The sequence below is a fragment of the Myotis lucifugus genome, unplaced genomic scaffold (assembly GCF_000147115.1).
Source record: "Myotis lucifugus unplaced genomic scaffold, Myoluc2.0 scaffold_533, whole genome shotgun sequence".
Lineage (NCBI taxonomy): Eukaryota > Metazoa > Chordata > Mammalia > Chiroptera > Vespertilionidae > Myotis > Myotis lucifugus.
The window spans coordinates 270,363-294,692 of NW_005871581.1; the positions used below are offsets into that span (position 1 = coordinate 270,363).

Sequence of the window (24,330 nt, forward strand, 5' to 3'; positions counted from 1 at the left end):
AGACAAACATTTTAAAGGTGATGGCACTCATTGCTGCTAAGGCAGTAGAGAAAAAGGCATGAACCTGGATTGTTGAAACAATTATAAATCAATACAAACTACAGGAAGTTAGTTGGGTAATATCTATTAAAATAGAAGATGCATGTACCCTTGGGTACAGCAATTCTACTTCTGGGAATTTATGCTACCAGTGAACTTACAAAGATTTACTAAGAATCAGAACACACACACACACACACCCAACTGTCAGTTGCAACATTGGTGATATTAGGGGGGAAAAAAGAAGGTGGTGAAGGGGACAGGAAGTGATTAACCAAAGAACTATATGCATATATGTATAATCCATGGAGACTGAGGTGGGGCAGGAGCTGGATAGAGGGGTCAAAGGTGGGTAAAATGGAAGACAACTGTAATACTGTCAACAATACTATTTTTATTTTTTAAAAATATTTTATTGATTTTTTACAGAGAGGAAGGGAGAGGGATAGAGAGTTAGAAACATCGATGAGAGAGAAACATCGATCAGCTGCCTCCTGCACACCTCCTACTGGGGATGTGCCCACAACCAAGGTACATGCCTTTGACCAGAATCAAACCTGGGACCTTTCAGTCCGTAGGCCAATGCTCTATCAACTGAGCCAAACCAGTTAGGGCAACAAATTGTTTTTTAAAGAAAAGAAAGGAAAAACTAGAAACAGCCAAAGTGTTAATCAATAAACGATTAGTTTTGGCATACTTATATGATTGAATACTATTTATAATGCTTCCTGTAAAATAATATTTCTGACATCTCAAGTATTCATGGTGTAGTGTTAATTGGAAAATGAGAAAAATCAGCTTACAAAATATTTGTAGAGTGATTCTACTTTTTTATAAAAATAGATATGCACAGTATTTCTACATTGAAAGAAAAAGTGAGAATCTGTCGCATATACGCTTTCCTGGCAATTACACATTTTCTAAGTGCATATACATCATTTTTATAAACAAAAAAAATACTTCACAAGTTTTAAACTTTGTAGAAAAGAGAAAGGCAATTAAATAATCTGTTCCCTTAAATTCTGTATACTGAGCAATAAACACTAACTAGAGTCCATGTCATAGAAGTTTGATAAAAATTAATGATTAACTGAGAAAACTCATTGAAAGTACTACAGCTAAAATAATGTAAACGCTCTGTTTAGGATTTCGCTGTGGGAACAAAATATGTTCTTATTCATTCTAACCTACTCAACTGGCTCTATTTGCATTGCCTCATTCATCAAATGCTGTCACTTGATATTGCTTAATCCAAGTGTGTGTATATAAGCAGAGTTAGAATATAACTGCCTCAACTACTACCAAGTGTTAACGACAGGAAACCTCATCATTTGAAACCAGCCCTTCATTGTTTATAACTTAGGTGAGTATCATAACCAGTGTGCAAAAATATTTGCCATAAGTTATTGGAAAAGCAGCACAAAAAATTAATGTTTATATTGTGATATAGTCTGAAATATTTTTATTTAAAAGTAGGAGAGTAAAGAGTAAATTTTAAGTCTGAAAAAATAATGAAAGGAGTGATGGTATTTTTTTTAAGTAAGAGATTTGTAGGTTGTTTAAAGAGAATGCTTTGTTTTTTAGAATAGGATTTTCTGATTCTTGGTAAATCTTTGTAAGTTCATTGGTAGCATAAATTCCTAGCAGTAAAATTGCAGTAGAGTATTTCCTGACTATGCTTTTGACTTATCATGTGATTCTTAAAAAACAGCCAGCTTTCTCTGTGTCAGTGACTCCATCGTAAATGTGGTATTTCAGTTTCTTATCTACCTTGCTTAACTCTGCAAGCTAAGGGTTTAGAGCAGAGTTCCTCCAAGTGTGTTCTCTTAAACTAGTTCATAGGGGTATTAATAGAGGGAGTGATTATTTACAAAATTAAATAATTACTGAAAATTAAAGATACCCATGATTCTTCAATGAAGGACTGTCAGCACCTTTACTATGCTAATGTAAGTTCTGACTTCCCAAGAAATGGAATATAGATTGAACATTTCCTAGATTTATTTGAAAATGTAACATTTTATGTTTGTTAGCTTTTTAATGTGTATCCAGGGGAATTTTTTTTCTAGGACATAATGATCCATGGATAAAAGAGAAAACAACAAAAAACCCAGCAATGCAATTTTCATATTATCAGTAAAGTAGTATACCTGAATGCCTACTATGTGCACATTACTGTCTGACTTATTTTCTGTACAATTTAAAGTTTAACTACAATAAGGTTACTGACCTGCACTATCCCATGTTATGATTAAAAATTAACTACCATATTCAAAAATTTATTATTTCAAAGAAGTTGGACAACCAGCTAAGCATTTGAAGTTAAATTCCCAGTTCTGATTCTTTTATTCCTACATTTGGATGGGGAAGAAAAGGAGACAGGGTAGGGAAGCTCTGGAATAACAGATTCTGGTCCCAGTTCAGCTTATGTGATCCTGAGCAAGGCACTTAATTTTTCAGTTTTACTTGGCCCACTCATCTATAAAGTTAGGAGCCCAGTAAAAGAATGTCCAAGGCTCTTCACTTCTAAGTGTTCTTGACAGTAAAGGTGAGAAAATCAGAGAAAGAAGATAAGGATTTATGAGAGGCCCTCAAGCTCTGTGAGGATAATATTCATTCTCAGGGGCAGCAGAGGGAGTCCTCAAGTGCCCTACCATTGAAGGATTCTGCTCATGAAACTGTCTGAACATAGTATGGCTGCATGGAAGATTCTACTTCCATCTAGACAAGAAAATTTTAGCCTATTTGGGGTTGGCCAGGGACAAAATTAAAGGTGCATGAAGTTTATCTTCCAATGAGTCCTCTGACCCAGGAACTCAATGCTGCTTCCTTACCCTGCTAGAAAAGCTGAGCAATATGAAGAAATTTCAATGATAGCCAATCCAATAATTTGGATTTTATTTTGTTTAACCTAGAAAATAAAAGGCAATGCCCAATAAAGGAAGCAATAACTACTAGTAGAATTCAGCAATGTCAGAGAGATTTTAAGACTAGAGAAGAAGTCCCATTTTCCCCACAAACCACAGCATCACTGCCTTACCTTGATGATGAAGCCAGGTTGCAGAACCCTACTGAAAGAATATGGAGCTTTCTGCAATTTATGACAGAGAACTCCAGGGTCTTTCAGTAGAGTACTGCAGTCCACCGATGGTCAAGTATTAATTGGGGACTGGAGGATGGTGATTTTTCTAATTTTATCATTCTTCGGTAATAAATAAATTCCTCATTCATTCTTTCTTGATAAATGCTATGGACTTGTGGGTTTTTGGCTTTTTTTCATCAAATGCGTTATAGTCAATTACCATCATTATTCCTCTTGATGTCAAATTGTCCCAAATTTGGCCAGCAGGAGAACCTTCATGTATCCTTTTGACACAACCTCACTAGTTTTTGAATGACACTGCTTTCTGGCACAACAACATATTCCATGTTCACTTCTACTTTCCCAGCCCACATCTAGAGTTCCAGTTCTCTTTAATGAAAAAAGTACTTGGAAATTAAGATACAGGTATACCAATATTACTGATTCAAATTTAACATCATAGGAATTTCTTCTTGGATTCTTTTTTTTTTTTTTAATTTTTATTTATTTTTTTTTAAATCTTTATTGTTCAGATTATTACATTTGTTCCTCTTTTTTCCCCCCATAACTCCCCTCCTTCCAGCTCCCACCCCACCCTCCACCCTCACTCCCCACCCACTGAGTTCATCCATAGGTGCATGATTTTTGTCCAGTCACTTCCCGCATCTCCCACACCCCTTTTCCCCCAAGAATAGTCAGTCCATTCCCTTTCTATGTCCCTGATTCATTATAGTCACCAGTTCATTCTGTACATCAGGTTATTTATTCACTTGATTCTTAGATTCATTTGTTGATAGATGCATATTTGTTGTTCATAATTTTTATCTTTACCTTCTTCTTCCTCTTCTTAAAGGATACCTTTCAGCATTTCATATAATACTGGTTTGGTGGTGATGAACTCCTTTAGTTTTTCCTTATCTGTGAAGCTCTTTATCTGACCTTCAATTCTGAATGATAGCTTTGCTGGATAAAGTAATCTTGGTTGTAGGTTCTTGGTATTCAGCACTTTGAATATTTCTTGCCATTCCCTTCTGGCCTGCAAAGTTTCTGTTGAGAAATCAGCTGACAGTCGTATGGGTATTCCCTTGTAGGTAATTGAGCCTCTTTCTCTTGCTGCTTTTAAGATTTTCTCTTTGTCTTTTGCTCTTGGCATTTTAATGATGATGTGTCTTGGTGTGGTCCTCTTTGGATTCCTTTTGTTTGGGGTTCTCTGCACTTCTTGGACCTGTAAGTCCATTTCTTTCTCCAGGTGGGGGAAGTTTTCTGCCATTATTTCTTGAAATAGGTTTTCAATATCTTGCTGTCTCTCATCTTCTGGCACTCCAATGACTCTGATATTAGTCCGCTTAAAGCTGTCCCATAGGCTCCTTACACTATCTTCACACTTTCGGATTCTTTTTTCATTTTGCTTTTCCAATTGGGTGTTTTTTGTCGAATCTTTGGTTTGATTCTTGTGCTCCTCTGGTCTGCTATTGGGTATAATATTCTTTATTTCAGTCCGTGTATGCTTACTTTCTAATTTCTTTATCGTAGCATCGAGGGTCTCATTAGTTTTCGTGAGGCTCTGCACAAATTTATGGCAAGCCCTCAAAATTGCGATTCTTAGCTCCATATCCTCCATTTCTGTCATGTTTTTTTGTCTCCGCATCTTTTATGCTTTCTTGGTGCACCCCCTTGTGGTCTCTGTGCGCAGTCTTGTTCTAGCCAAGCCTTAATTGTTGTAGTTAACACTAGAGGGATTTGACCACCAGGCCGACTGGCTGTGGAAATCAGCTGTGGGAAAACTTCAGTCCTCTGGGGAGGCGCTAGTCCAGCCCTTGCCTGAGGCAATCGGCAAATGGCTGTGTGCAGGGCCTGGGTGGGGCGGGCTCAACAGGGCGGGGGGAGGGAGCAGCTATGGCCGCTCTCAGTCCGTCCCCAGGGGCTCTGCCTCTCTGTCCCAGCAATCGCTGCAAACCTCGGAGGGGCCATAGCCAGACAGTCCCGCTTCTCCCGTTTGAGTCTGGGTCCCTAGAGACTCGCCCGGATCTGTAGCCCAGAGTCTGAGACTCGCTCCTGATTGAAAACGACAATCGCGCCCTCAGCCGCCAGCCCGCTTTGCGCGCGCACCCTCACCACCGCACCGCCGTACCTTTAAATTTTCCACACTGCGCCTCCGCTGAGCGTCGGAATGCTGTTGTTTTTGCTTCTAGTTGAAGAGACTCTCCTCAGCCAGCCTTCCCGTGGTTCTGGGTGATGTCCGTTCTGTCTTTTAGTTGTATTTTTGAAGTGGTTGTTCGAGGCAGCAAACTCCGGTGTTTACCTATGCCGCCATCTTGGTTTCCCAATAATTTTTATTTTTATTTTAATGCATTTTTTAGCTGGTCTGCATCACCTCTCACCTCTGTAGACCTGTGGTAGAGGTTCACTATGGATAGCTATTAGGATCACTCTCTTCTTGGATTCTTTTATTTTATATTTGTCCTTTCTCCTACAGTGAAAATCCTATGTCAAACATCTACTTATTTTCTGTATCCTATAGTATAGCAAATGGTCTCAGAATTCCAATACCAATATTACCATCAACAACAAAACCATTAAGTGAAGTTTAAGATTTCTTTGTAGTTCTTTTTGTCCCATATTCCAGCATAGATACATATTCAGAATACTATGTTCAAATTTTACTAAAATAATTATTTTCTCTTGGTAGCTGTGTTATCAATTGTATATTGACTTAACCACAATTGTTTCTGTTTGTTTTCAGGTTGAGACAATTGAACTAATACTATATTTAATCCAATAGAAGCCTGAAAAATAAGGCTTGAAATGAAGTATTCAACCACCAAAATTCCCCCAGCAAATATGAACAACTCAGCAGGAAAAGCCTCGGCAAAATCTTCCAGGTTGAGAAGTAAGGACTTAAGCATTTCTGATTACTTTACACACTATTTTTATCTGTTATCAAATCTTTATTATCCAATGTTCATACATACTATCATACAAAAGTTACTAAGAATACAAGAGCTGAAATTGAAAGGGATGTCTCATAAGTGTGCAGTACAGCAGCATTTGGTTTTAAACAGACTACAGCCAACTTTTACTTATTTGATGCATCACAGGACAAAAAATGGCTCAGATAATTTAAACCTGCTAATAGTGATAAACATATTTATAGCCCTTCATAACAATCCCTGCTTTCCACCCACATCCCCTACCACCAAATCCCAAAAACTTTTCCCTAATTAATTAACAAAATTTAAACTGATCCACTTTCATTCAACAAACATTTATTAAGACCTTTGGTGTATCAAGCTTGTGGTCTTAACTTGCAATTTTTGATAAAGGAGAGAATACAAGTGAAGATATTTGGATAATCCAGGCCCCAAAGAAAGGAGATTTGACCAAATGATGCTCAAGAATATCCAGTTACAAACTCAAAGGGTTTGTAATAAATTGAAGGGTAAAAAGAACCAAGTAGAAGCCATAGCTTTAGAATAAAAGGGATATATACTTCTTTGATCCTTATGTTACCTATCCTAGGCAATAATTATACAAATTTACACTTATGTTCTTCATAAGGAGAAGTTATACAAAGGAGTTAAGAGAGCCCTGGTGTGCTAGAGCAAAAACAGAGGATGGGGAATGATGATGGAGACTGCATATCCTTGTTCTTTGGGCTCCTTTCCATTTCCCTGAACATCTTTAAGGCTAGAAGAGAAAGCAGTGTTAAAGTACATTAGTTCTGTCATCCCTAAGGCTCTGGCTCACCCACAGTGTTCTTTGGTAACTAGGGAAAACACTAATTTGACTGTGATTTCTAAATGCCCAGGAAATCATAGTTGTTAGTTTTTTTTTTATCTGAGTCTGAGTCAAACTGCTCTATGTAGAAACAGTGACTCATGGAAGTGACTCTGCATCCCAAATTCCCTCTTAATAAAAAATGTATTGTCTTTACACCTCAGGAGATTTGGACTCTTTAAGATACTGGAATAAGGGAGCAGGCTGGAGTTTACAGCAGAGTTAATGGCATTAATGCAAAAATTAAAATGTAACTTCCCCTTTAAGGTTGCAGTGGCTTATTTACACCATTTAAAAAAACAGTAATAAAGATATCCCCCAAATCACTTATATTAATATTACACTATTTTAATTGTCCCTTAGCAGATCTTCCTTCCCAATAATATTGGCTCAGTTTAACACTAAAATTGTCATTATTTACTAATAAACACTCCTGGCCCCAAACCTGACAGCTGTGAGGTGTGTGAAAGGTATGAACCACTTCTCAAAACCCAGGGTGAAAATATGTCACATTTTTCTAAAGAAAATGCTCTGAGCCCTCAAGCAAAAAAAAATAAAACAAAAAAGTTCATTTTAATTACTTTTCCTCCCTTGGGCTAACATTATCTGACACAATCCACAGGTTACAACACCACAAAACCCATCATCCAACCACTACAGGTATCCACACAGTCAGGTCCCTTATGAGTTCTGGTCACCACCACACCTTTTCATTTTAGTGCCAAGGAGGTACATGAGCACTTCATGAGCTGGAGGGTAGCCCCTCCTAAAAATCATCCCATTCCAAGTTTCCAGGAGGCTACTCCCCAGGGTTAGTCCATTCTCCTCTGCTACTTCCTCTTCTCCATCAATTCTTTCCCTTCCCTGACAATCCAGCTTTTGTATGCATACAGCCAGAGGTCACAATATAGGGAGCCTTGAGAGATTCATCCAGCAGAAGTATTTTATTTGGCCTGAACACTATTATTGAAGTATTTTATTTGGCCTGAAGACTATTATTGATGTTGTTTCTCAATTGAGGCAACAATTAAAGATTAGGAGATTTTGCATAAAAATCTGAATGTGTGGTTTTGTCAAAAAAATCTGAAGATCTAGTAACACTGGCTCATATTCCTACATGATAGAGCTGGGTAGAGATCACACACTTTAGTTTGTGTCTGTCCATGGAAAATCTTCTGTTACAGTGAAGGAATATGTGGACAGTAGAGAATCATTGGAAATGTTTAATTGGTGGGAATTACAACATATTTTTATTTTACAAAAGTCACACTGGTGGTGGTGTGAAGAGAGATTGAGGGGACAAGCGTAGAAACTAAGACTTGTCAGAAATCTACTACATTCACCTAGGGCCGTGGTCGTCAAACTGTGGCTCGCGAGCCACATACAGATCTTTGGCCCCTTGAGTGTGGCTCTTCCTAAGCCTTAGGAGTACCCTAATTAAGTTAATAACAATGTACCTACCTATATAGTTTAAGTTTAAAAAATTTGGCTCTCAAAAGAAATTTCAATCATTGTACTGTTGATAATTGGCTCTGTTGACTAATGAGTTTGCCGACCACTGATCTAGGGGACTAATAATGAGGGCCTGACCTAAGACAGCAGAAAGGAAAGGAAAGACCAAATTTCACACACTGTCAGAAGGTGAAATCATGAAGATTTAGTGACATATAAAATAAATTGAAAGATAAGGAAGGAAAAATGGATGTTTCTCAACTTTCTGATTTAAGAATTGGGCAGACAATGGTATAATAGTGGTACTGTTTTTCAAGATAGAGAATTCAGGAAGAATATATTGGGGGTAGGAAATGGTAAAAAAAATTATTATTGTGAGTATAATTTGAATTTGAAGGAGGTAGTGGTGTCCAGAGTTAATGAGGCTTTACATAGATAGAGATAGAGATGCTTTATGGTAGCTGAAGTCAAAATGCCCTGTGGAGAAAGAGCAACAGATATAAAACTCAGGAGAGAGAATAAAGATAGAGTTACAGTTTAAGGAGTCATCTTACCTAATAATAGACAAACATGTAAATTAACCATCCCTCCGCTACACTCACCAGCCAATCAGGGGAGTATGCAAACTAACCCGACAAAGATGGCGGTTAATTTGCATACGTAGGGGCGAAGCAGCGGAGTGAAGACTAAAGGATCCGTCCAGAGCCGCAAAGACTTAAGGCTCCGTCTGGAGCAAAGGCCTGGGTCCCGGATGCCGGAGGAAAACCAGTGCCGGCAGCCAGGGGAAGGGAAGGCCTATTGCATGAATCTCTTCGTGCAACGGGCCTCTAGTCAGTATATAAAAAGATGATTGAAGTCATTGGAGTAAGCAATATTGCTCAGAAATAAAGTCTAGAATAAGAGCAAAAGGCAAAGGGCAAAATCCTGAGGAACACCAACATTTAAGAGCAGGTAAAGAAGAAAGAACTAACAGAGAGACCAAGACGGACTGATCAGAGAGAAACAAGAAGAATCTAAGGAAACTGGTGACCTGACAATAAGGGAAGAAGGGATCAAAGAAGGACGTGGTCCCTAAAGTCAAATGCCACAGACAGGTAAAAGGTAGTAAGCAGTGAGAAAACACCATGGTGAAAAAGTGTTTGGGGAAGAAATGAAAGATGAAGTGATTTGCTTCTGTAGTTCCTGTCAGTCATAGTCTGGGTCTCCAAATGGCAAAATTACAGGCAGATTTCCAGGCCCCTCCCCATTTACTCACCAGAAATGCCTGAGAATTTCAACATGCTGATGCTATGGTAAAATTAGTTATTTTCTTAAAAGCTATAGTAAGACACTGCCCTCAGACAGCAAATATGATGGAGATTGAGAAAGTGGCAACAGCCCTTACATAAGCTTGACCTGGGCCTCTGACCCCAATGGAGCACTTCTCCTACACTGCTCCCATGGCCATGTCAGCTTTGTGTCTCCTCCTGAGAACACAACCCTCACACCACATTTTCAGCTGCCTTGAACACCAAAGTATACCTTCTTTCAAATACTCCCCATGTAAAGCATCTTTAATATTTCAACTATAATCACCCCCAATGAATTACAGCCAGTGTTTGTCCCACTAGATCAGTAGTTCTCAACCTTCCTAATGCCACGACCCTTTAATACAGTTCTTCATGTTGTGGTGACCACCAACCATAAAATTATTTTCGTTGCTGCTTCGTAACGTAAATATGACATAAAAGTAATTTTGCTACTGTTATGAATCATAATGTAAATATCTGATATGCAGGATGTATTTTCATTGTTACAAATTGAACATAATTAAAGCATAGTGACTAATCACAAAAACAATATGTAATTATATATTCAATATGTGTTTTCCGATGGCCTTAGGCGACCCCTGTGAAAGGGTCGTTCGATCCCCAAAGGGGTCGCAACCCACAGGTTGAGAACCGCTGCACTAGCCTGCACATCCATATCTTTAGTCTGTCTCTTCTTGAACATCCGCAATACTTTAATATCTTGACCCTCACTTCAAACTACCCAAGACCCATATCCCATTCCCCACAGAGTCCACTCTGAATATAAGACATGCCTGTCATGTCACTATGGGATACTGATAAGCATATAAGGAATGAAAATGCTTACAGTATCATCTTATACCTTTTAGCTCTGAAGAGAAAATTGATACAGTAAATAAAATATTGTATTAAATTAGTTATCAAGAGACCAAGTTCAGTGCTGGCTCTGGCACAGCTTTGTAAATTATCTTTGTAACTCTAAAAATATTATATTAATGTGCAATACCATAGTTGATATTTCTGAATTTGAAGCAATGTTAAGGAATTCCAGGGTGGGTGTGAGTATAATTAAGTAATCTTGCCCTGTTCAGACAGTTGAAGATTCTTAAAGGTAGATGCCCATCTAAACTGGAGACAAAATATAGATAATTCAAAATGGTAGCTAACAAATGTTTATTCTACTCGACTTTTAAAAGCATACTAGTAAGGCAAATCTTAGAGAATAAAAAAAAGATCATAATCACAAGTAATTATTTTCATTTTCTGAAATTGCTTGATAACTCATTTACTTACTATAATGTTGAAAGTTGAGTTCCTTTGACTCAGGTGTTACAACTTTCTTTTCTACTTAACTCTGAAAGTCTTTTTATGATTTCCAAGTAGCAAATTATTTTTACTTTAGACTTTAATTTTTCTTTGGCTAATTAAATTAAATTCTAATAAAATTAGAATTACTGGATAATTAATATTTTTTAATTCAAATGATTTAAGTTTATATTTTGTTAGTCCCTAAAATTGCACTGTAATATTTTCTTAGAGGTAGATGAAAAAAATACCTTTTAAAAAAAGATATATATTTTATTGATTTCAGGGAGGAAAGGAGAGAGAGAAAGAGATAAAAAACATCAGTGATGAGAATCATTGATCGGCTGCCTCCTTTGCATCACCCTGTCAGCCATCAACCAGGGTGAGGCCGTCGTACAGGGCTCGCTTCCACATGTAGTAGGTGGAGCGGGCGGTGAGGGGGAAGAGGGCGCTGAACTCCTTGTAAGAGGGAAAGCTCTTGGACTGGAAGCACTTCTGCAGGAAGAGCTTGGCCTGAGCCTTGAACTTCGTGGTGGCGAGCATGTCCATCATCAGCGCCTGGCTGTCCCTGCCACCTGCCTATTGGGGATCAAGCCTGCAACCTGGGCATATGCCCTGACCAGGAATTGAACCGTGACCTCTTGATTCATAGGTCGATGCTCAACCACTGAGCTACCAGCTGGGCGTAAAGAGTATCTTTAATATTAGATACACTTGAGTCACAACTTCTCACCAGACCTGTAACTTTGGGTGTCATGACTTCTAGATCATCATCTGTAGAATGAGGAGAATAATACCTGCCTTGCTTGCTATATTATTATGAAGGATTAAGTGACATAGTATGTAAAATTATTAGCACAGTGGTTGGTTCACTGCAGACACAGTAAATGACAGCTATTTTTAAAATCAATAACCTTTACAGACTACAGCCATGCCTCCAAAATTATTAAAAGTATATTCTAGATAAGTAGAAAAGATTACAGACTTCATGTGACCATAGAGTCTCTCCTCAGTGAGGCAAAGATTGATATATGTTGGATGTAGGTCCACATTCCCTTATATGGAATTCTGAAAAAGAAAATTTTTTCTAAAGACCTAAAGTTTTTTTTAACTCATTTGACAGCAAAATATGACCTAAATTCACTTAACAGTTAAAGCCTGAGCTGAATCACCATGAGGTCTTTATTCCACCTTATATACAATTTTCTATATTTCACTACAATATTATTAATTTTTGAATTTGGGTTACTGCCCTAGTCCCTGCTGGGAGTGCTAAATATATACCATATATGTTCTACATGACAATTCTAAAATCTAAAAAACTTTGAATCTTGAAACAGAACTGGCCCAAAAGTTTCTGACAAAATACCATGGATCTGCAGTTTCTTTCTCGGTCTGCTACACTCAGCATTTATAAAAGGATGAAAATGGATGAATGCCCAGCTGATGTAGTGCAGTGGTTGAGTGTCAACCAATGAACCAGGAGGTCACGCTTCGATTTCTAGTCAGGGCACATGCCCGGATTGTGGGCTCAATCCCCAGCGTGGGACGTGTAGAAGGCATTTAATCAATGATTTTCTCTCATCATTGATGTTTCTCTCTCTCTCTCTCTCTCCCTCTCCCTTCCTCTCTAAAATCAATAAAAATATATTTTAGGGAAAAAAAAAAAAGAAAATGGATGGAATGAAACAATATCACATTTTTTTCATTTGTTTAGAATCCCAACAGAAGGGCAAAGAAATTTGCCAGGTGTACTTTATGCAGCTACGCTCTGGCCTTATCATAGAAAAAAAGGCCTGTTACTTTAGGAAAGAAACCACCGAAAGGCATTCACCAAACTCAGGTAAGGGAAAACTACAATTACTGGTAATTCTTTAATATAGTGATGAGCATCTATTTGCCTTCAATTTCTACATCTAGGTATATAATTTTTATCCCTCACACAAATTTTCCTTCTGGGAAAGAGTAAAGATAATAAACTCTTTTTAAGCCATTTTTAAAAAGGTTTATACAGAGTTTTTAATGTAATGGGAGAAATGGTTATGTTATAATGTTAAGTGAAAATAGAGGATATAAAATTATATATACAGGTATACCTTGAGAATATGCGAATTTAGTTCCAGACCACCACAATCAAGTGAGTTGTAATCTTTCACTGGTTGAGGGCCTTCCCTTCAATTTGTAAGAAATGCAACATCTGTAAAACACAATAAAGAAAAGTGCAATAAAGTGGGGTATGCCTATATATTAACAATATCTCTTAGGTGATTTTTTTTTACTTAAAGGAAGTACTACTATAAACTAAAATGTTCATAGTGGTTGCCTTTTGAGACATGGGTAACTAGTTTTTTTTCCACCTGGACTCCAATGGGTGTGCCCTTCTGGAGTGTAAGTGTGCCAGGAGGTATTGAGCCCTTCCAACTATGGGGTGGCCAAAGTCCTGGGGTCAGTCACCACTGTCAGCAAGCAGCCTTGACTATGACTCTTCAAGTGTGGGTAGAGGGAGTGGGGAGGGGATCTGGGCAGAGTGAGCACTGACAGTCCACTCCTAACCCCACCTGTCTTGCAGCTGAAGATTACAAAGAGCCAAATCTGCTATTTGCTACCTGTCAGAATCGCCTGCAACACTTTGAACGATCGGCGGGGGCCTCTGCTTTTAAAAAATCTATGGTCCAGGAAACTACTAGAACAATTGATGATTCAAGAATCCTAGGTGTGACTGGTTACAGGTGTGGTGTAGGTAAGAGGAGGGTGGTAAGAAACAGAACGCTGGCAAGTGCTGCTCTAGGAAGCAACCCAAGTCTATGCCTTCAAGTATATTAGAAACTTTTGTCCATTTTCTGCTGATGTGCCCATTAGGTGGTATCTAAAACAGGTGCAGGAAAACTGCTCTAACAATGCATGCACATTCTATAGTTAGCACTCCATTGTTATTTTGAAATGTTTGCTATGGATTGGAATCCCATATACATTATTCCTGGGGAAAAATAAATTATCCTTGGTGAGCGGAAAAAAACCCAATACATTATTCCCCCAAATTTCAAAATTTTGTCAATAAAAAAGGAGGGGCTATTAAGTATTTTAAGTATAATTTTGACTAAATATTTTAAATAATTTGTTAAAATTGTTTTAAGTTGCATCACCAACTGAGCCAAATGAAGTCCAAGTTGATGGTGACTATCAAGAAGTGAAGAGATCATTGAGAAACTTGACTGGGAATTGCAGTTGCCAGTTCAAGTATTATTCCTGACATAAATGTCTTAAATTCCCAGAAAAACACTGAAATTTCTCACTAAATATTTTTAAATCATTTTACTTTAGAAGTTTACATACAAATTCAACATTTAACATACTCATTAATATTTTGTATACTCTCTTAGCATAATTCTATAATGTAAAGAAAATATAATATTTTTTTCTCCAGGGCCCATATAGATAGTTCCTAAATCTACTTCAGTTTACACCATTGAAATATCATTTTCCATGTGTTGGAACATTTTAAAAACTTGGGAATACTGCTCTCAGTGTCTCTGTCATTTAGCCAGAAGTCAGAAGGGGCTCACAACTGTATCCTCCAGCACTATTGGAAGTCTCAGAATAACTCCACACCTTACAGATGGGTATTTATTTATCCATGTCTATTTAAATTCTGTCCCTTCTTGCCTACAATTCCCTAGTCCATGGGGAGCCAGGAAGCAGAGGTTTCCTCAGGCAATGTCTGTCACTTTTCCAGCTTCTTTCTCCCCACCAAAACCTCCCATAAACATACTAGCATGGCCTCCCATGGCCTTCACGCAATAAATTAGTGCCTTTAATCCCATTCAGGTGATAGAGTTCAGCTTTGAGCTATGTTAAACTTGCACCAAAGGTTTTCATCCATCCAACAGCAATGGACAAAGTACAGCTCAAATAATAATAATAATAATAATAATAATAATAAGCCTTTGGGGAGGCATTTTTTAAAAATGCTAAATGATTGTTTATGAGAACAAGTTTTTGCATTCTTAATGACAAGATTTTCTCTTGTTATAGAATATCGTTCTGTTTCCCTGAGCACATACGACAATCAATCCATTACTTTTGTTGTTGGGGATGAAGGTTATTACATCAATGTTGACGATTTGGGGACAGAAGGTGAGAAAGGTAGAATATTTCCTTTTGTCTATAATGATATAATGATTACTAATAAGTAAAAAATAAATTTACCAAACCATTAACAATGGATTAACTCAGATATGACAAATAGATCTTACGTTGTGTGCAAACTGTGCTGCGTTGGCAATAGATGCTTGAATATCACTGTGTTGAGGAGGATTAAAAAGCTTAGTAAGCATTCATCAGGAGGAAAGAACGCTGATATTGAGAAGTGGTATATGTTGTGAAAGATGGAAGGAGGACCATATATATTTGATATTGCTAAATTAATTACTAGATATTTCTAATCTTATCAATGTCACCAAAGTAAATCCTCAAATAAGAGCATACCTGCCTTAGCTGGGTGACTCAGCTGTTTAGAGCATCGTTCTGTACACCAAAAGGTTGTGGGACGTGGGAGAAGGGGGAAAGAAGGGTGGAGGGGGAGGGTTTCCTGATTAGGACACATACCTAGGTTGCAGATTCTATCTCAGTTGGGGTGAGTGTGGAAGGCAACTGATTGATGGTTCTCTCTCACATCAATGTTTCTTCTCTCTCTCTCTCTCTCTCTCTCTCTCTCTCTCTCTCTCTCTCATCAATAAACATATCCTTGGGTGAGGATTTAAAAAAAAAAAAGAATATACAAATGCTATGAAAAATATTTTAAGTATTTTATGGGGAATTCATCATAGTATACCATCATTTTGAGACTTTTCTCAAAACCACAAAAGTTTTGCTTTTGTAGATATACAATAAAAAAGGAGGATATTTTCTGATATTATGTATATTTTGAAACTGAACCTATTGATAAATCACCAAAAGAGTTTTATGCATTCTTTTTCAGACAAAGTGTTATTCCATCTCTATGACTCACAGCTAGCTGCAAGTGGAACAGGTAATTTGGATAGCTGTAATGTTTGAATTCTTAAATTTGACTAAAAATAAATCCAAAAATGCTCCACGTGGAAAGGCAGGCTGTCTCTGAAGGTTCTCTCCAGCCCAAGCTCATAGTGAAATCTTAGATTCTTAGAGGATTTACTCCATTCCAACCATTTTGCAGTTTAATAGGATAAATGTCTGGCTACATTTAACGGAGACCCAGAATAATGGGTGCTAAGCTACACAAAACTTTATTTCTGTCTTAGCCAGGGCTGGAATGGGAACTCTATTGAATAGGTTGTCCAGGAACCTAGCTCCTTCTCTCTTTGTGGCTCTGCTAACACCTACATCGGGGTGGGGAACCTTTTTCTGCCAAGGGCCATTTGGGTATTTAAAACATCATTCGAGGGCCATACAAAATTATCAACCTAAATATTACTCTGCTATGTTTGGTCAAACATTTAATTAACTCATCCCTAATGCCTTGGTAGGGCCAGACCAAATGATTTCTCGGGCCTTATAGTGCCTGTGGACTGGACGTTCCCCAACCCTGATCTACATGTTTTAAGATTACTTTAGCCCTGGCCACTTTTGCTTAGCGGTTACAATGTCAGCCTGCAGACTAAAGGGTTTGGGTTCAATTCATGCCAAGGGTACATACCTTGATTGCAGGCTCAATCCCCGCCCTAGTCAGGGAGTGTGCAGGAGATAACCAATCGATGTGTCTCTCTCACATCATTGTTTCTGTCTCCTTGTCTCTCCCCCTCCCTTCCACTCTTTCTAAAAATCAATGGAAAAAATATTCTCAAGTAAGGATTAACAACAACAAAAAAATTATTTGCCACCATGACAATATCCAATTAGCTGGACAGAGAAAGATGGGTATGTGAATTCTCTTTCCCTTAAAGGACATAACCTGGAAGTTGCACCTGACATTCCACTCAACTCACATTGGTCAGAACTTAGTCATATTGCTACACTTAGCTACAAAAATATGTTCTATTATAACATAAGAAGAGGAGTTGAATGTTGGGGGACAACTATATGTGGCTTTACATGCAGACAAACTCGGAGAAATACTCATTAGAGTTCCAATTCTACAATTAGAAAGCATGTAAGAAAACTAACCTCTCTTCTTCAAGGGGCTTGGAATTATCCCCTACTTATACAATGACTCCTTAGTTTCATCTAGGTACAAATGTCTAAGAGACATGTTGCTGAATGAAGCAGTTATTTTACATGACATTATAAACTTGTTTCCTGGGTGTTAAATTTGTTTAAATTAAAATGAGTTACAATCTTTAACTTTATAATTTACATTTTTTAATTGCAAGGTGATGATGTTGATGGTCACAAAGTAATGGTAAGGATGAGTCCTGCAAATAACAAAGACTTTTTGCTGCATGCCGAGGAGCACTCTGTGAAGGTAACAGAAATATGCATTTAACTGTCATGATTAATATCACTAGTTTGTATGGATTTGAATGTTTGGATATTTTGAAGAAGGGTTTTTGTTTGTGCTATTGTACATAAAACACAATGAGTTACCACCAATATCTTGCTCTTGGAGCTACTTAAAGTCTAGTCTCTGCCAGCAATACAGCATCACCTGGGAGCATGTTAGAAATGTGAAATTTCATTGTCAAAAAGAAAGACAGAGGCTGTAGTAGGAAAACATCACTTTCATACTCGAAACAGAAATACTTTGCATGCCACATATGGTCGACTGCCGTTTAGCATCCATGTTTGACACCTCCTAGAGTCTATAGGATCTGGAAAAGGAACACTATATTTCTCAGATGCTCTTATAGGTAGGATTTTTGTTGTATATAAAGAACTGGCATATGTACGCATTCACAGAGATGTAAAATGTGACAATAAAACAAGTTTTTTTGCAAAAAAAAGAAATGTGGAATTTCAGGCTCCCTCACAACTGAATCAGAATCAGCATTTTAACAAATCTCCAGGAGATTCATATGCACATTAAAGTTGGAGAAGCAATACTATATAGAATGATCTCAAATCCTTCCTATTTGGCTTTAAGAAGTATTGTGTTCTTCTAGGAAGTGTTTCTTTGTAAAATATAATTTTCTTAGGCAAATGTATAAATAACTTTATACTCTAAGCCTGCTAAAGGGAAGGTCATAAACATTTTCATATGCCAAGATTTATAGATAGCATAACAATCTACATTCTATTCATAGGATTCACTGCATAGTCTTCTTCAGTTAGTAAACGGCAGTATTATATTGGTCATGATGAAGAATTATAAACAGCCCAGCCGGCATGGCTCAGTGGTTGAGCATCGATCTATGAACCAGGAAGTCACAGTTCGATTCCTGGTCAGGGCACATACCCGGGTTGCGGGCTCAATCCCCAGTGGGGGGGAGAGAGGCATGCAAGAGGCAGCCGATCAATGATTTTCTCTCATCATTGATGTTTTTTTTTCTTTTTCTTTTTTAAATACATTTTATTGATTTTTTACAGAGAGGAAGGGAGAGGGATAGAGAGTTAGAAACATCGATCATCTGCCTCCTGCACACCCCCCACCAGGGATGTGCCCGCAACCAAGGTACATGCCCTTGACCGGAATCGAACCTGGGACGCTTGAGTCCGCAGGCCGACGCTCTATCCACTGAGCCAAACCGGCCAGGGCAATGTTTCTCTCTCTCTCTCTCTCTCTCTCTCTCTCTCTCTCTCTCTCTCTCTCTCCCTTCCTCTCAGAAATCAATGAAAAAATATATATATTTTAAAGAATTATAAACATACTAGAGACCTGATGGACAAAATTCATGCAAGAGTAGGCCTTCCTTCCGCTGGCTGCCAGCACCGGCTTCCCTCTGGCACCTAGGACTCGGGCTTCCCTCACAACCCCAGCTTTGTCTGGAAGGTCGTCCGGTCTAATTACCATATTATGCTTTTATTATTGTAGATTAAGTAACCAAGAAGCCAAAGGTGGAGACAAGTAAGAAAACATGAAAGTCTAATATAGAAGATAAATTATATAAATACACAAAATTATAAAGCTAACTCATACAGCCATGTAAAGTATTAACATAAACACTGATGGTAACTAACATCTCCCTTAACAAAAACATTCTTTTTTTATTTAATATATTTTATTGATTTTTTACAGAGAGGAAGGGAGAGAGATAGAGAGTCAGAAACATCGATGAGAGAGAAACATCGATCAGCTGCCTCCTGCATATCCCCCACTGGGGATGTGCCCGCAACCCAGGTACATGCCCTTGACCGGAATCGAACCCGGGACCCCCGAGTCCGCAGGCCAACGCTCTATCCACTGAGCCAAACCGGTTTCGGCAACAAAAACATTCTTAAGTATATATAACAGTGTTTGGCATATATAAGTACTCAGTAATAAGAGCTGATCCATACTGAGCTCTATTATATACCAAGTACTATGCTAAATGTTATATAAGTACTATCTCATTTAATTCACACAGTAACTCTATAATAGTAGAGTTATTGTATTGGTCAGGTATTGCTGTATAAAAAACCGTCCTCAACACTTAGTGGCTTAAGATAATAATCATTTTTATCACTCACATGTTAGTGGGTAAATTAGGGGTCGACTGATCTAGAAAACTGGTTATATAAAAAAAAATTTAAAAAAATTGAGGCCTGAGAAGTAAAGCAATGTGCCAGGTCTCAGAGATAATACATGGCAAATCAGGGATACAAATCCAGAACTGTTGCATCTAGATCTAGTCATTCTAAGCCATATGTCTCTCAAAGTATACTATTAGTGAATCAAATCAAATCCTCCCACTTTGACCCTCTACTTCCACCCCTTCCATCCCCTACTCATTAAGCAGCTTTGCTAAAAATACCAAGTTATAAGTAATTATTTTCCTTTTAGTTTCTAATACAAGGGTGTGGAGTTGACTCTGGACTTCCTACTCACATATTGGTTGCTTTCTCTCTTGTTTCCTCAGGTACAAAAATATGAAAATTCGTTGCCAGACCAGACCTTATTTCTTCTTCATAAAGAGCTCGGGCCCTCAAAATGCGTTTCCTTTGAATGTAACAGCAAACCTGGAGTGTATCTAGGAGTAGAGGGTAACCATCTTGCTCTAATTGAACCAAATGACCAAACTGCACATTTAAGAAGAAAGAATATCATATTTAAGCTCTCTGAAATGTAAGATGTTGGAAAGTTGTGAATCCTGGGTTGAGTAGCCCAAAGAGCTACCATTGAAGAGATTGTCAAAAAAAAGAGAGAGAGACAGATAACATTTAAGGGAAATGGAGAGTACTTAACATGCTGTGGAATATTTTACGCATTATGTTAAAATTATATATATTTTTTGTAATCCTCAGTTTTGTTTTTTATTTCCCTCTGTATCACTGCATATTCAATACAAGTATTGGTATATTAAATAGGTTATTGGTAAAGCAGCCCGCCAATATTCTAAAAACATACAGACCTTTACTTTTTCTACTTTCAGTCCAGAGAGAACTTTACATTTAGAGCTGAGATCTCTGGGGAGAAACAAGCCTTAGCCCAACTCTCATTTTAGACAGAGATCCATTTTAAAGAGCTACATACTTTCCCCTGGTTCCAAACAATGGGCTCAAACACAAGAGCTGCTAGTAAAAACAAGATGCTGCATAGAGTGACTATTTCACAAATACCAAGTTAGTAGATGCCCAAAACTTCAGGTGCCTACATGGCTAGACAGGTTATATATATATATATATATTAAAAAGGTAAAGATAATTTCAAAATTAAGAAAAATAAATCCAGTATAGATTTGTGAAGTGAGTAATTTCACCTCTAATTTTTCATTTTAAAAATTCTGATTTTTATAGACCGAGTTAACTATAAATAAAGCAAGACATTTTTTGCATTAGGAAGTGAAATAAATTTTAGTTCAGACATAGAATTAGAATGATTAGGAATAAACTAAAACATTTTTTTTTAAAAGCACTAAGCCACAACGTAGGTTAGGTGGGGCCCGAGGTCCAAGATGGAACACAAAATTAATATTACAATTTCAATAACTGGCCAGCCCTCATGTTGGTGGCATACGATGTCCCTCTGACCCAAACTTCCAGAAGTCAATGACTTTTAATATTCTTGTCACCTTGGATAAAATTTCTTCTAACCCTTTGTTGTCCAACTTACCAATGACACTACTTACAATTAATTATGTATTTGATTTCTATTTTACTTTCATTTCTTTTGACCAACTGTATTCTTGATATACCTTTGGCATCCCAAGCTTCATTTCCAAATTACCTGACATATGAATGCCAGAACCTTTATTCTGCTTTGTCTACCTGATATAAAACTTTACATAAACTTATTGATGGCAATATTTTTATTAAACATCTTCGTGTTTTACTGTTACTAAGGTAGTAAAATAATTTATATTCAACCATAATAACATTTCAACTACTAATGGAATAGTTTCTGCTTATATTAAGGCCTTAACAATTTCTGCTACAATTTTTCATAGGCTTAACACTGATAATAAATGATAAACATAATAATGGAATACATATGAAATATGACTTTTTCTTAAACTGTAGGCACTTTGATTTCTAATTTGTTGAAATCTACTGGATATAATTGCTGGTGGAACATAAGATAAAAATGGTTGAGAATTGTAATATAGGGGCAAACAAGTGTAGAACAATATAACTTTGTTACATTACTTTGCCAATAATTTTACTACTATAGAGACAAAAAAAGCAAAATCTATTTCATCTCCTCTGAAAAACACTAAATATTGACTATGTGCATTTTGTATAACATACTTAAAATAATTATATTATTAAGTAACCAAATATATCCATTACATCATTTATATTCTTAAATAAACTATATTTTTCAAAAGTATGTAAAGCTATAGTGATTTTTTTTCATAAAACAGTTCAATATTCTAAAATTCTTATGTGAACATAAGCATATCACAATACACCTATATTGGTATCTGGAGTAGGTCATTTGTCCAATACTTTTGGTGATTCAAAACTAAGTAAGATTTTCCAGAGTAGGAATTGTATCTTTCTTTACCTTTGTACTCCAAGTGCCCATCATGGTGATCAACACATGGCAGGTATTCAGTGACTTTAACCCAAGATCAATTAGCCAACATGTACCTGCATTAGAACTTTAACCTGAGACTTCTGACTCCTTATTTAGATACCTTTCAACCTGGCTATCTTTTATAAAAATATTTTCCATCACCACTTTAGTCAGTGTTTTTGATTAAAATATTCAAATGTGTAGTGGCCTTTTGTCACTCACTTGAATGTGTTTTGATGGTCCACAACACATATTACTGAAAGTAGCCTGTCCATTTTATTATATCAGAAATGACAATTATGTCAAAACTTATTTTCCCTTATTTTATGTATATCCTTTGGATTTTTTGTGTATTTATTGAATACCTTGAAATACTGTCAAGAAAGTTTTATTTGAATGAGTAAAGTTACTTGAAAATGGAAAAGAAAACAGAGTTGAAATTTGGGGGAATTGGATAGAAAATTGATAATGTAATTAGATGCAGCAGCTTAAAGTCTTAAAGGATTGATTCATAACCTCTACCTCTGTAGCACAAAACAAGCCAAAAATAATAATAATTTCAACTGGTACAATATATAGTAAAACTCCAATTCTGCAGTACACAGTTGCACAAAGGTGAAAGAGATCAGTGTGGGATTCTCCTTAGGGATAGAAATCAGACTGAATTCTCTATCCCCATACCCTAGTGCCTATCCCTGTTCTATTCATATATGTATTCTCAAGGTCATGTTAAACAGGTTCCTTCTTCAGGGCTCAGGCAGAAGGGAGTAAATTCAGTTGTTCCAAATCTTAATAGCCAGTGTTGGGGCTAGGGGGCTAAGAAATGGGAGAAATGAATGAATGCAAGAGATAGAAGTGAAAGCCAATTGGTAGAGATAGAATCTATGAGCTATTTCCTGTTGAGGTGCCAAGATGATGAAACACTTGTCTGAGTCCAATTATAGTCCCAGCTCAGAAGACACTCCCATAAAAAGAATGCATGAATCACTAACTAGCATATTAAGAACATAGGCTTGGTTTACTACTTAATAGTCTGTACAACTTCAGCAAATTATGTAAGCTCTCTCCATCTCTGTTTATCCTCTGTAAAATGAGGAGGTACCAAATGTTGTAGTAGCTTATCTAATATCCATTATCACCAATCCTACTTCCTTACCAACAGAACCTCATTTTGTACTGGGAAGCAATATGGCCAACTAAAAACACACTCCTTCCCAGACTCCCATGCAGTTGATGTGGTAACTATTTGACATTGTTCTGGACAATAAAATATAGATAAGATAATGGTTTAAGAAAAACTTTTTTAAAGAAGACATATTCAACTGGAATGTCCTTTTTCACCCTTGGCACCATCAGCAGGTGGGAGCGGAGGCTGCCGGCCCCAATCACCCCTCAGGGCTTCTCCACCTACCCCTAATCCTGAGGGGAGACTGGGCCACCGGCAGCCGCCTCTCACACCCGCTGCCAGCGATGGCCCCATTCGCACCCGCTGCTGGTGCTAGAACCACTGCTCACACCCACTGCCAGCGTCAGCTCCGCTTGCACCCACAGCTGGCGCCAAAGCCGCTGCTCGCACCCACTGCTGGTGCCAGGTGTGAGTCCCGGTCACTTGGCGCCATCAGAGGGTGCAAGCGGCGGCTGCTGGCCCGATCACCCCTAACGGCTTCTCCACCTCCCCCTGCTCCTGAGGGGCGATCAGGGCAGCAACTGCCACTTGTACCCGCTAACGGTGCCAGTCCTGTTCACACCTGCTGATGGTGCCGGCCCCAATCACTCTGTGCCATCAGCGGGTGCAAGTGGGGCCAGCGCTGTCAGTGTGTGGGGGCGGCAGTGGCAGGAGCAGGGCTGCCGGCAGACAGGGGACTGGGAGCCGTGACAAGAGGGACCGGGCGGGGGTGCAGAAGATGGGCTAAGACCCACCCTTGTGCCTACCGCAGCCTCGCTGCCCACAGTTCCTTTCAAGGTGCACAAATTCATTCACTGGGCCCCAAGTATAGTCAATAATAGTGTAATAACTATGTGTGGTGCCAGATGGGTACTTGACATTGGGGTGATCACTTTGTAAGGTATATAAATGTCTAATCACTATGTTGTATACCTGAATGAAGTTAATATAATATGGTATATTAACTGTAATTGAAAAATAAATTTAAAAAAAATTTTTTTAATCATTGGATAAAAGTACAGATGTTTCAGGATACAGAAATGGGATATACAAAAAATTATGTAATTATTTATTATTAATAATAGGTCAAAGAACAATAGCGAAATCAATGAAACCAAAAGCTGAGTATCAAAGAAAACTCAATAAAATTGAT

General features: G+C 37.8%; 1 protein-coding gene across 4 annotated transcripts; it reads left to right on the forward strand.

Annotated features, from left to right (window-relative positions):
* The first annotated feature begins 1,233 nt into the window (after positions 1-1,233).
* On the forward strand, positions 1,234-21,823 carry IL33 (interleukin 33). Of its 4 annotated transcripts, none has more exons than XM_023745319.1 (8): positions 1,234-1,402; positions 5,865-6,011; positions 12,662-12,787; positions 13,514-13,657; positions 14,977-15,087; positions 15,923-15,973; positions 17,292-17,383; positions 19,914-21,823. In XM_023745319.1, exons 2-8 carry the CDS (start codon positions 5,927-5,929, stop codon positions 20,121-20,123), a joined length of 819 nt encoding a protein of 272 aa, XP_023601087.1. In that variant the 5' UTR covers positions 1,234-1,402; positions 5,865-5,926; the 3' UTR covers positions 20,124-21,823. The 4 variants fall into 4 exon arrangements, with proteins under 4 accessions (XP_023601087.1, XP_023601088.1, XP_023601084.1 ...); XM_023745316.1 differs by having other exon boundaries at positions 1,237-1,402; positions 13,514-13,684; XM_023745318.1 differs by having other exon boundaries at positions 1,237-1,402; positions 13,514-13,684; positions 14,977-15,078.
* Positions 21,824-24,330: the final 2,507 nt, after the last annotated feature.

What these genes read in the sequence shown, in the direction of transcription:
- IL33 (XM_023745316.1), top strand. Translation starts at nt 5,927, where the DNA reads ATGAAGTATTCAACCACCAAAATTCCCCCAGCAAATATGAACAACTCA. An exon ending in TGGTTACAGGTGTGGTGTAG is followed by an intron (nt 13,685 to 14,976) that starts GTAAGAGGAGGG and finishes CTCTTGTTATAG; the next exon opens with AATATCGTTCTGTTTCCCTG. An exon ending in GCTAGCTGCAAGTGGAACAG is followed by an intron (nt 15,974 to 17,291) that starts GTAATTTGGATA and finishes TTTAATTGCAAG; the next exon opens with GTGATGATGTTGATGGTCAC.